A 13,798-nucleotide genomic window follows, 5' to 3' on the forward strand; every position below is an offset into this window, starting at 1 on the left:
GGTGGACTGTAGACACAGATGAATGTAACACATTAAAGTATTGATTACTGTAAACAAGTAATGGTTGAGGTGATTGGTAACTGCCATTTCACACCAGCTTTATTGTTACTAGTTACTAGTATTTCTTAAAATCTCTGTCTCCCATAAATCTTGCCACCAGTGCTTTTGGCCACTTAGGGTAAGCAGGAACAACCTGTAAACACAACACTTCCATATTATCACCTTATAAAGTTGGGTGGCTAACTTGTTAGGAAACTTGCACAGAGCAACATTAGTATTCATTTGCACCTGATGAATATAAGTCCAATATTCATCTTTTAAGCTCGGTTTTGGTCTCCGCCAACCCCTGAGTAAAATATGTGGCTATTTAGCTACTAAATGTTCCACTGTGTTCATTAGCTAGTCTAACCTTGTCTGTGTACTGTTTGGTGCTAGGCGGGTAGTACTTAATGGGTTTTCTTGCTGAAAACAGCTGCTTGCTAAATTTCAGTTATGGTCTTGAGATAAATTATTAAAGGCTGAGACCGCTTAGATCTTCTTGAGATACATTATGGTTGTCCTTTGCAAAAGCAAATAATTAATAGGTCAAACATATGGTTTTAGTTTTGTGCCAAAAAGCAATGTAGCAAATCCCCTTGGCATCAATCTAGTGTAGCTAGTGAATTTATGTGGCTAGTGAATTTTACTGGTCTCATATCCAATGCCTCAAAATTTGCCAATGATACAATTTGATGTCATAGCATTTCAGCTAAAAAGGGTGGAACTTTCTTAAAGCTTTAGTGCGTAACTTTTTGATATTAATGAACATCCGTTACATTCAAGCCATTGCCAAATGAGTTGATACAAAGCTAATTAAGACTATCAGCTCCACACAACTCTCTCTGTATTTCTCAGTATGGCTATGTTTAGAAGATTGTGTTGTCCGGTGACTTTCACGCACAGAAGCTTGAGTGAAGATAATTACCTCTTCTGAGTCCATCATGTTTTTTTAATCCTCCGTGTCCTCCTTGGCTACTAGCAACTGCCTGAAGGGGTGGGGGCTCCGCTATACCGAGTGTTAACTGACTGCAAGTTATGTGTAGCAGTGTGTGTAGTTCTTATTAAACCTCTTTGACAACAAAAAACATAAACGTTCGCTTTTGCGCACACACGGCACATCAGACGCCGGTCCGGTCACTGCGTATATTGACTGTCAGAGTCCCCGTCGTGGAATAACTTACTGCTGCAATATTTTTACGTTACATCAAGTTAGCAAACACCAGGAAAACACCGAGCAGAGCCAGCCCCTGAACTCACAACAGCTGCAGCTGCAACGGGAATTCAACCAAGTTGGTAAGCTTACTAGCGACTTTATTGTTTGTTAACCTTGTTGTTAAGTGTTTGTTAGCTTATTAACGTCACCAATTAGCTAACGATAGCCTGTTTAATGTTAACAGTAATGTTACAGTTAACAGCTAACAAGTCAGAAGCTGACGTTTGCATTTACAGTGAGTGCACTGATGATAATGTTACGTTCGTATGAGGCAAAACTCTGCAACAGCTCAAACATGTCACTGACGTTACCACTAAACGTTACTTACTTCCTCCTTGTCATCCCCTATGGGACATAAGGCTGCAAAGAGATCGCTCCATCACATTTATTCCTTGTCAGCATGCTGTGCATTTCCCTGTGACATAACAGGTGCATCTTGTCTAGCAGTTCCTCCAACTTTCAGAAACGCCAGCACTGGACAGACAGACAGCACTGTCTTTGTTTGTGGTGTGACTGATTCACCTCTAGTCTCTAATCTTTTCAGATTAATTTAAATAAAAAGGTTGACGATTGATCATATATCATTTTCAAAACATTCAAAACTGTTACTGTGTTATTTCTGTTTCAAAAGGCAGCAATAAATAACACATTACAATCTAAAATATTAATGTGATTCATACATTAGCAGTGAAATTAATTAATGCATAATAAGCGTGGTAATCGTGAAACCATGATTATTTTTCAGACTATAATTGTACCAACAAAATCTATAATCTTTGCAACTCTAGTGCCAACAGTGATGTTGTCATTACTTAGAATTCCTCATGGTGTCGACAGAAACTATGCACTATAGCTTTAAAGCACCTAGGCAGCTACCAGCAGCCTTAAATATTTGTACTTGCTTGAAGTCTTTTAACATCAAAAGATACTGTATTTCTAACCAATCTTGATAAATGTAGTTCTAATTAAACTGAGGATTTTTGAGCATATTGTATGTGAAGGGACTGTTGAGCCTTTCCTCTGCTCAGAAGCTGACAGAAGCAGAAACATTATCTTATCAGGTCCAGGCTTCATAGCTGGATAATAATGTTTTCCTCACTCTCAATTTCCCAGCAGCAGCAGGCTGAGTAGTTAAAGAGTCAGCAACCCTGGACACAGACACTCAAAGACAGGATAATCTGACTATTTAGAGAGAAATGGAAATTGTACTGACTACATCATTTAAGCCTTACATCATTTAAATTAGTTTGAGTTGTGGAACACACATTCGGCTATAACCTTAAAAGCTAGGGACTATAAAACTGGCAAAAGAGCTTCTGACCAAAAGGAAAGATCTCTTTCACGGTGTGTAAAAACATATTACAAAGCATTTCTATTTCTAGACGAAGCCTGATACATCCTTTTCTTCCAATTGCCTGTGTGGCTGCTAAGAAAAATATCTGTAGCTCTTTGTTTTGTTAGCCTGAAAGTGGTCAGAGATGGGAATGATATGGTCCTGTAAAAAAATATTAATTTTTATAAATAGGAGTCAGATAAGTCAGATGATCTTTCCTAACTCTTCATCATGTGCTTTGTTGTTTCTGTATTGCAACAGCATCATCTTCTTGTGGACAGACCAATCCTGTTCATGATGCCTGCATCAGTGGATCAACATGCAATTAATGTGGAGCTTACATCTACAGTACTCTCACTCTTATGTTCAGGATTTTCACTTTATCTAACATAGTGTGTGTGATTTATGATCTGACAGAGGTGTCCGTCATTTTTGGGAAAATCTGGGACAGCACAGCTTTCTTTAACAGCCACAGGTCCCTATTTTTTAAGATGGAATGCTAATTAATTTGGCTTTTTTTTACACTTATCAACAGAAAAATACATTTTAATGCCTTAGTGAAAACAGATCTCTACAAAGTGATGTACAATGATAACATTTTTATGCTGAATAGCTAAATTGCTAAAGCTAAACTGGATTAATAGCTTAAATCCGTAAGAAGAAGTTGAAGTAGTGAGAATAGTTGGAAAAGTGGGAATGGTTTTAGTAAGTATGAATTTCATTGACAAGTTGAATAACACCACTAATGTAAAAAAGATGTGGAATAATTAAAGGTTTTTTTAAAAAGCTAATTCTATAGCTAAACTGGATTGCTGGTTAAGAATATGTAAGAAGAAGGTGAAGTTGTAAGAAATGTGGAAAAGTGATAATTGTTCTAATAATATATCTTTAAAAGTTGAATAATAGCCATATTGTATTAAAGTTGTAGGTGTTACAACAGTGGCACAGCAGTGGCAAGCGAGCAGCATCCATTCGGCACACATTGTGGCACCAGAGTGGTAAACATCCGCAGACTGCAGTTCAGTTTGGCTGCTGCGTAGTGCAAATCTCTCTCTTTTTTCTCTGTCTATCTTAAAATGAGTCGTGCACAGCAGCAAAGCTCATCTTTACCTTAAATGAAATCAAACAAGGAGAAATGTTCTCCCCTCATCTTAAAATGGTCAAAAATCGATACTAGAGTAACCTGCTTCCTTGTCCAGCTGCTGCAATAAATATGTAGAGGAGGAGAAATCAGAATGTAGTTACTGCGGAACCATCATCATAGCTTTATTTCTCTCTCTCTCTACTGTAAAATGACAATTTCAAGTAGCTACAAAATAGTTCTGCTGGTATACAGCTGGACAGGAGTGATGTTTGCCGTTCACTGAATATGACGTGTGCGTAAAGCCACGCCCATTTCTAGAACTTAAGGTAATTGTTATGCAGTGCTCCCAGGTTGACCCAGGTGATCTCTGAATTGTCATACCAGGGATATACCCATGTTGACTAGCTTGGTTTATATTTCCAAAAGGAGGCTTGAACCCTGATCAGACAACCCTGGTGAAACCCTGGTCATTGGTGTGAAAGCGGTAAAGCGGGCAGACCATTCTGTGTATCGCATTGCCAGACCTATCTCCACAACAACAAAGTGTCCACAGCTCGCAGTGTGAGCTACTGTTTTTGAGTACTGGCTGTATTAAAAAAAGCAGATGCTGTGTAAAACATAAGGGTTTGCAGTGGTGGTTTAACTGGGACTTGCAGTTTCAGTTTTGTTGTGGCATTTTGGTGGGATAAATCTGCTATTTGTTCAGCAACATTCGTGCTTTGCTTCAGACAATGATTGTGCCACGCTGTGTGATACGCTCTGATACCAGACATCGAGTGACTGAGTTTATTTTAAGTTAATTACGACACACCTGTGCACAATAATAAATGAAAAAGACACTTTGCTGTGGTGCCGCAGGTCAGATCCTTCATCAAGAACAGAGCCTCTACCACTAGGCCACCCAGGGGCACATGACCAATAAAGAACCGTGTGTGTGTGTGTGTGTGTGTGTGTGTGTGTGTGTGTGTGTGTGTGTGTGTGTGTGTGTGTGTGTGTGTAAATTTACCGTAATGTTGTGTTAATCTTCATATTACTGTGTGTAAAAAAAGCTGCGTCATGTTTACTAATCAGTGGCCATGTTTGTAAACACAGAGGAGATTGCTTGATCTCTGTAATCAGCTAACGACCGTGTCACCTGTGTCAAACTGCTGCCATTAAGGGACACAGAGAGCGACCTGTGAAAAGAAGCCTCAGACAGCCTACACTATAGGTGGCATAAGTAAAATGAACTCATTGTGAGTGCCAGAAGGCCTTTGTGAATGTATTGGTATGTAATTTGTGTAGATAAAAATAAAAAATGACTCAGAAATTGAAGTTTCAAAATACTCTGCGTTTGCGTTTTGGCTCAAGAGTGGATGAGGATAAATAACACTATCGTCAATGAAAGATCCACCGACCGTCTTGTCGCTCTGAGGCAGATAATTCACAGACTATAAATCCTATAGCTTACTTGAGCACAATATCTGAAACTAGACAAGAATACCTACGTTTTCATATATAGATCATGTATGACAAGTAAAAATTGTGGACGTGAGAGCAATTTATAGAGAAGGGACTAAGATGAATTTTTTAAGGCTCCGTGCTCGAGCGATGACATCACCCACTGTAAGTCACGCAATACACACCCATTCTCAACGCAGAAAAATCCTGATATGAACACTAAACTTAGACAGTGATTTCACAAAACCTGTAAAAGATATTTAACTGCTGAGATATAGCCTGATAGTTGAATTTTTCATGAATGGTTTACAGTTTGAATTGTTTCTGTAGGTGAAAGTATAAGGGAGGCGATAGCTTTTGAAGTAGAAGAGGATTTGAAGGAAAAAGTATAAATAGCAGAACAAATGTTGAAGAACATTTTGATATTTTAATGTTTTTTGTAGCTGAACAAATGCAGAAGTTAGAGGCGACCAATGAAAGTTGGAAAATGAAGAATCATATAACAATACTGTGAATGCTGCTGAATCAGCATTCACACAATAAATGCTTGTATAAGATTCAAGAGGTTTATTGTCACATGCACAGTAAAGACAACTTTCGTGGTGCCTGGCTAGTTCACCTGGTTGAGCACGTGCCCCTTGTACTTTCGGCGAAACAAGCTACAATGCAAGTTAATAGGCCAATTGTCCAGCTTGTATTTACCTTCACAAAAGTGCTTGTTTTGCCACTGACAGGCTCAGATTAAGTGTCTGACAACATTATGGAATTGGATTTCTAAAGAGGTCGACCTTTCTGTTAAAGAGTAAGATCCTTTTTGAAAACATCTGCGAAATCGCATTCGCTAAACCCACCAGACTCCAGTGGATTTATGAGGACTACAGTTAACTGCTCCTCAGATCTCTGCAGGGTAAATCCAGACAGCTAGCTAGACTTTCTGTCGAATCTGAGTTTTGTGTGTGTGTGTGTGTGTGTGTGTGTGTGTGTATAAATTTACCGTAATGTTGTGTTAATCTTCATATTACTGTCTGTAGTTGCATTTGACTGTCTGGCGAAAAAGCTGCATCATGCTTACTAATCAGTGGCCATGTTTCTGTGTGTGTGTGTGTGTGTGTGTGTGTGTGTGTGTGTGTGTTTATCCTTATAATGCTACGTTCCATTTATCTCAAAAGTCTGAGGTCAAAACTGTGAACGAAATAATACCGGAGTTGACCATGTTCTGTAACAAGTCAGAAAACTATTATATTCAAAAACGAACAACCTTTGAACGTACACACTTTCCACCAAAACAATTTCCTTCCCGAGGCTATTTTGCAGCGACATCGTGGCTCTGCCCGGAGCTTAGCCTCGCCCAAGACGATTGTGCTTGGTTTAAAGAAATGCCAATAAACCAGAGCCCTTTTTCTCCTATCCCAGAATGCTGTTTGTGTAGCCAGACCCTCCTCCGTAGCGCTGTGGATGAAGGTCTGGCCATGTGAGACTAAAATAAAGCTAACTCAGTCATTCATGTATGAAGAACAATGCCCAACAGAAAATAGTGGTGCTCAGTTTTTTTACCTCCACGTTTTTATGTGTCTTTATCCAGGTAAACCTGTGTGTTCCAGCCAACAATGAAACCTACCAAGAACGACTGCTCCGCCTAGAAGGAGACAAGGAGTCTCTGGTGCTACAGGTCAGAACTGTGTGTGTGTGTGTGTGTGTGTGTGTGTGTGTGTGTGTGTGTGTTTATCCTACTAATGCTATGTTCCGTTTACCTCGAAAGTCTGAGGTGGAAACTGTGAATGTAATCATACCGGAGTTGACCACGTTCTGTAACAAGTCAGAAAACTATACTACTATAACTGCTATATTAACTCTAGCCAGGTTATCCATTGTTAGCAATACCATTCCATAACAATGCATTATGTGGTATTTTACAGGTACAAACACTGTACCAAAATGCATTTTTCTGTGTATTTAATGAGACACAAATGAGACAGAAGTGCTAATAAACAGTGTATTCCTACAGCCTATACTATTGTTGATGCTGGGTGCAGCCATGTTGGATTGTGATGTCGGGGTTGGTGAGGTTCTCTCGAATTTCCAAGTTGGAAATCTGACTTCATGGGGCATTCCAAAATTAAAATTTCCGACTGGGAATTTGGAGATTCCGACTGCCCAGTACAACTGGAACGCGCCATTCCAACTGAGAGAGAGACTGCACAATCAATACGTTTCACCAGTGTGTTCTGAGACTGTCCAGTCTAAAATATATACCATAGAAACACAAAAGTCCTTGGTTTGATTCCAGCAGGGAACTTGTGTTGCATGTCATCCCCCTTGCTCTACTGCCAAACACATCTGTCTGCCTCTGCATTGGATTCAGTGGGACTTCTGTCCTACTTCTGCTAAAAAATGAAAACCCCACAATCAAAGAGAATCATAATTGTAATTCTAGTACATATGTGTTTATTTTGACATTATTATTTGAATTCCTACTATGAGTAAATGAGCCAGGGATTTGTCTGAAGGGATTAATGCCACACTGGAAAAAAAACATCTTAGTTTCTAGTCTGTAATTCTAGTTCTTTAGATATTTCATAACAAACATGCCCAGACAGCTTCAACTGTCTAAGCATGTGTTTACTGACAACTTTTACAGTAACTTTCAACATCAGCGCTACCGTGGTAAGACAGAAGATTATATATCTCGTCACTATATGATGTCAACAGGCTCTCACTGCTCTTAGATCACTTTAATAGCTGGTTCATAGAGCTGTGATCCTTGTACCTTGCTCTTAACTTAAATCACAGTTCTCAAACTGCTCCTCAGGCTCTCTTCACCTGTGTGTATGTGTATGTGTATGTTTATGTGAGTGGATATTTTTTTCAAATGTTGAGTTAAAATGCACCACTTGCCTGGATCACTCCGGTTCATAAAGTTGTCAAAGTCCATATCTCGTTTCCCACCCACCACTCACTCGCACACCTACTTGTTACACATTCTGCATCTTGCACCAGCTGTGATTGGTTTATATACAAGGTGACTTGGGCTTTAAGATTTAACTGGCTGTTGACAGGTTGCCTGCTTCAATGTTCTTTGCTTTACTTTCTCTTCACCTGCCTCTCCTTCAGGACTGTTTATGTGAGGTGTCTTGCTTCAGTGTGTCTGTGTTAGCATATACACACTCTGTGTATAGTAACTAACTACCCTGTAGCCTAGTAGGGACCTTTCACCTACATTTGTGTGTGTGTGTGTGTGTGTGTGTGTGTGTGTGTGTGTGTGTGTGTGTGTGTGTGTGTGTGTGTGTGTGTGTGTAGCTCAGCAGCAGAACACAAGAGGTAAGAGAGTCTTTCTCTTCAACATTAGAAGGTTTTTACAGTCATATCAAAGTCATTGATATGTTATCACTGTTAGATGTGACTCATTCACATACTTGTTCATTCATTTACTCACTTCTTTGTGGGCCACCTAGTCATTGTTAGTGCAGGCTACCAGATCATTCACACATCTCTGTAACAACACATATCCTTGCTTTCGTTGTAATCTGGATTTTGATACATGTTGAGCCAGAAACTTTGCACGAGATTCTTTATTGCCAGAGTGCTTTGAGACAGGACATGGCTACAGGGGTAACATTCAGAGAAGCTGAAGTGACAGCTGCTGTCAGAGCGATTTCGCATAGTTTAGGAAAACAGGAGAATTGTAGTGTGTGTGTGTGGTGTTTGGCAGGAGGTGAGCGTGTTCTCAGGGAGGTTATACTAAATGTGCAACGCATTCCTGAGTGACAGACTGCTGAGTAAATGTGTGTTGGAGTTGATGTATGCCAGGATGAATGTGTGTTTGTGTGTGGAGTGAAAAAAGAGAAAGAGACATGGTGATTCGTGTATGAAGTTAAATTTATATTTGTGTTTGTGTGCACGTTAAATTTGGGTAGGTGGTGTTTTTTTAACAAAGAAAATCCTTGCCACTACATTATTGTGTGGTTCGTCGGTTTCTGAATAAATATGTGTATATGCATTTGTTTCCATGTCTCTGAGTTTCCATCTGCGACATCACTATGCGTCTTTTTCTGCATCTGCACAGTTTGGCTCTGTGTCTCAGTATGTGTCCTAATAGAGAATGAATATGTCACCCATTAGGTGAGCATTCTGACCGACCAGGTGGAGGCCCAGGGAGAGAAGATCAGAGACCTACAGAGTTCTCTGGAGGAACACCGGCAGAAACTAGCCTCTACAGAGGAGATGCTGCAACAGGTAATGCGCACACACACACACACACACACACACACACACACACACACACACATACACACACACACACACACACACACACACACACACACACACACACACACACACACACACTGTTTTGACTTAGACAGAAATTGCAATATGTAAAAGTGCTGTTTAATCAAATGTGTGATAGATAATTCACAGGCCTCCAGGTGGCTAATTAGTGTTCCTGATACTCCATTGTGTGTTAGAAGGCATTTTCAGTGTGGCACACTTGTTTCATGTTCTTTTTTTTAAACTTGCACTGAGGAGTGTTGCTCACCACACAATGTGTGTATCCTTGAGATCTAACAAACCTTTCATCATAAAGCATTTGTAAAGCCAATTTTTTCAACATTTTGAAACTTGCATTGTTTACATCCATGTTAACTTGCTAGCAGTATTTGTCTTTTGCATTGCTGCCTGTCTATCAGTGGAATAATGTGAAACCATTGGCAGGGATATAGCGCATTATATATATCGATATTATATCGACATCAATATATGAAGCTAGATTCCGTCTTAAATATTGAATATGGTAATATGAGACAAGTGTTGTCTTTTCCTGGTTATAAAAGCTGTATTACAGTAAAGCAGGGTTTTTCCTATTAAACGGCTTAAGCCGCCTACACATGATACGCAATTTGCTCTTTGCGCACCGCAAGGTAGGGGGCAGAGCAAAGCGCAGAGAGCAAAGCGCAGCGAAGGTATTTGTCATCAAAGGTGGCAAGGAAGCTATTTGTATTAATATTTTGTGAAAGCACCAATAGTCAACCCTACAATATCGCCACAATATCAACATTGATGTATTTCGTCAAAAATATCATGATATTTGATTTTTATCCATATCGCCCAGCTCTAGCGTATTGGCCTTGCGCGTGTGCACACACATGTTCTTGCATGAATGCACAAAACCTGTGTGTTACAGGTGCAAAGTGTAAGCAGAAAAGTTGACTGTTGAATTACAGAACTAGACAGTACCACAATATTTGGATGACACAGTAGGTTTCTTTAAGCTGAGCAGCTGTAGTGTTTTATTAATCTTTGTACATTATATATTAATACATGTTAACTCACACTGTACACTAGGTGACAGGCCACACTAAACGTTGGTATGGAACTCCCGATTGGTTTTCTCCCTTGACAATTCCAATAAAGTTTAGTCAAACAATACAATTCTGCTATGAATGTAACGTAACAAGATAAAAGGACAAATATGCAGGTGTAGATGGCTGGAAGATAATATGGCCCGTCTGTTCAGCAGTGAAGCTCATTTTTATTTCACAGAACAGTCTCAGTCAAGACTATAGGTTTAGTCATTCGTGTAAAATGATACTCACCGCAACAAGCTCACTACAGGTTATAACAGTTCTTTTTAAAGCATTTATGAGGAATATCGGACCAGGCAACTGCTTAAACTGAAAGAAAGCTGATCAAAATTTCTGACATACCAAAAATCCAATGAACTGTTCAACAGTCAGATCGTTCGTCTTTCAGGTGATAGAGCAAGCGATGACTAGGGCTGGGTATCGTTCAAAAAATGTTGATACCGATACCGTGACTTTGATACCGGTACCTAAATGATACCTTTTTCAATACCAATATTATAAAACAAAAGAAATTACAACATTACACATTACGGCACAAATCTTTTTTTTTTACTTTTTCAGCTCCTACTATGTGAGCCCTGTCTCTGTGCGTAACGTAGAGTTTTTCTGCATGCCTCCACAACGTGTAATGTTAAACAGCCAATTACCAGCATTATTAGAGCTTGGCAGAAGCATTCTGCATGCTTATTGGCTTACTGACGCTGATGAGATTTACTCCTTAGTTATTGGAATTGGGTATTGAATGACAAGGCATTTTTCGATACTCAATACTTCAGAGGCAATTCGGTTGGTGCCTAAAAAGTATTTAATGTGGAACCCAGCCCTAGTTGTGACCCACCTCAACCTGCAATTAAATGGTAACTGAACTGGCAGAAATTTGGCCCAATTCTAAAATTAGCTGGGGACAACCAATTCTGGCCTAAAATCAGGTGTAATCTGCATAGTGTCTAGAATAGAAGAAGAGATAAGAGTGTGTTGGCCAATCGGATCAAGTAATGTGACTTTTCTGCCAGTTAATATTTTAACAACTAAACTACATTATTTGCACATATTGAAAACTTCACATATGTTCTCAGATGTTCCCAAATCATACCCTAATTTAATATTAAATTATGGCAACAGCTTGACATATTGCTTTTAATTGAAATGTATTAGCCGCTGTTCTCAAGTAATGGCATTTTTGCCAGCAGTCAAACACGATAAACATAGACGAGCAGTTGAATACTTATAGCAGTAAAGTTGTTCTCTATATGAATAAATAAAGGAGTGGCACAGTGTGTCATTCAGAGCATTCCAGCTTGACTGTACTGTTGACCTCCTCTGACTCATTACCTGTTCAGTTATGTGCAGGGTTCAACACAAACAACAAGAATAAGTAGATTTTACAGGTCAAAGCTCAACATTATGCTTTCTTTAGATGTTACTAGATAGGACAAAGTTTACTTCTAAAGCAAACTGAGTTTAAAGATGACCTTTTCGATAAAGAACTGTGTACTGCTCTGTTACTGCTGTTGTTTATACTCAGTTTGAAGCACAAATATTGGCTTTGCATAACAGTATAATGAGGCCTAAAATATTCTGTTTTTGGTCCAATGTTATTGTTCCTGAAGTAGAAATGTCTATTCAAAATGACAGGGTACATAGATTTGCTTCAATTAGAGCAAAGAAATAAAGCATTCCATATTACAATACGGCAGCTTGATAAATGAGACTAACTGGAATTAGCAAGAATAACATTTGGCCAAAGTTTCCCTGTGAAAACCAAAATTAACTGTTTAACAGGGCACTGCTGGTCAAGTCAAGCATGTCTGAAAGGATTTTTTGAAAATGAGCCAGCTTTCTCACCTACCTGACTATTTAACATTATCTGATGAAACTGTAAGTGCTGTCATAAAAATAAGAATTTTGAAAATTCTAAAATGTATTGTTTGAAGGTGAGTTTACGGCACAGGTGTATGTCATAGATGGAATTATGGTGGAGTAATAAGTTGCTACACTGGGTGAAAACCTTGTATCTGCAGAATAAACAATGAATGAGCAATGAAAAAGAGAATTGTTTTTAACGTCAGACCAAGTTTCCTATAACTTTCTGAGCCTACAGCGGTGTGTTAACCCTTATGTTATCCTTGATTCAAATTTGATCCGTTTTTTTAAAAGTTTTTTTTATATCAGAAATATGGATTTCTTTCAACCAAATTGTCCAAAAATAACATGGATGAACGTTGTGTGGAACCCATACAACATTCTTCGCAGGTAACATTAATTATTACTTTCACTGAATTTAGAATTTGGGGTGTTTTATTTCGATTTTATAGCATTTGAAAAAAATTTTTTTAAATGGTCTCCTGACTAAACTTTGACATAAAAGTCTGTGATCCACTCAACATCCTCTGATCTTAACTATTAGTCAAAATAATTAACAATTTCTGCTTTATTTTAAACTCAAAAAGTAGGTATAATGTCATATAAATTAGGGCCTTACATTTTTTTTAAAAGCGTTGAAAAAAGTGACAAAAACGTTTTAAAAAAGAGTCATAAGGGACCGTTCGGTATTTATGGAATGGACCACCGGAGGAAAATAGGGGAGGGTCATGTCTTTTTATTCTTTGTTGAGGGGAGGGTCACCCAACATTTTTTAGTCGGGGGGGGGGGTGTCACCCAACTTTTGTATTCATGAAAACATAAACATTTCAAAGTGGCTTGTTTGGTGCATACTTTTCCATGTAGCTCTCAGTCTCGGCCCCCCATCGCTAGCAGATGGGTCTGACCCAACAAAAATCGCAACATGACAGCAACACGAGTTTGGAGTTGCTTTCTTTGAGAATGCAACCCTATAGCTAACTGCGCCACCTGTTGCCAAAGTATCGTCACTGACATGGAGCTGGAATATAATGAAGGTGACTACCTCAAAGGTTTCACATTGCATCGAGCTCGAGCACCCACGGAAAATACTGAGCATCCACGTGTGCCAGACTGCCTAGGCTACATTCATTTAAAATGAAACATTGCAGTTGGTGCTAAGAGGAGCATGTGAGCAGTTAAACTTCTCATCTCCAATTCTATCTATAGAGCTCCAGCCAGCTCACAGCGGGGTCTGTGAAGGTGGACAGGCTGGGCGGCAAGCCAGCGACCCTCACCTTTAGGTGAGTGTATATATATATATATATATATATATTAGGGCTGTCAAAATAATGCGTTAATTTTGATTAATTAATCTGAGAAAAAATAACGCGTTAAAAAAAATAACGCAGATTAATCCATTCCATATTGACGTTTGACCCGGAGCCGTTCTAGCCACCATTCGACTGTAAAATGAAGGAGGGAGACGA

The 13,798-nt window shown here is 39.0% G+C and overlaps 1 protein-coding gene across 4 annotated transcripts in view; it reads left to right on the top strand.

The window, feature by feature from the left end:
- ppfibp2b (PPFIA binding protein 2b) overlaps positions 1-13,798 on the top strand; it is a 112,713-nt gene that overhangs the window by 55,095 nt on the left and 43,820 nt on the right. For all 4 annotated transcript variants that reach the window (XM_036003341.1, XM_036003342.1, XM_036003343.1 and 1 more), the window contains exons 4-5: positions 6,692-6,778; positions 9,229-9,342. In XM_036003341.1, coding sequence (XP_035859234.1) covers positions 6,692-6,778; positions 9,229-9,342 — 201 coding nt within the window. The remainder of the gene's footprint in view (positions 1-6,691; positions 6,779-9,228; positions 9,343-13,798) is intronic.

This window comes from Sander lucioperca, chromosome 7, assembly GCF_008315115.2.
Source record: "Sander lucioperca isolate FBNREF2018 chromosome 7, SLUC_FBN_1.2, whole genome shotgun sequence".
Taxonomy (NCBI): Eukaryota; Metazoa; Chordata; class Actinopteri; order Perciformes; family Percidae; genus Sander; species Sander lucioperca.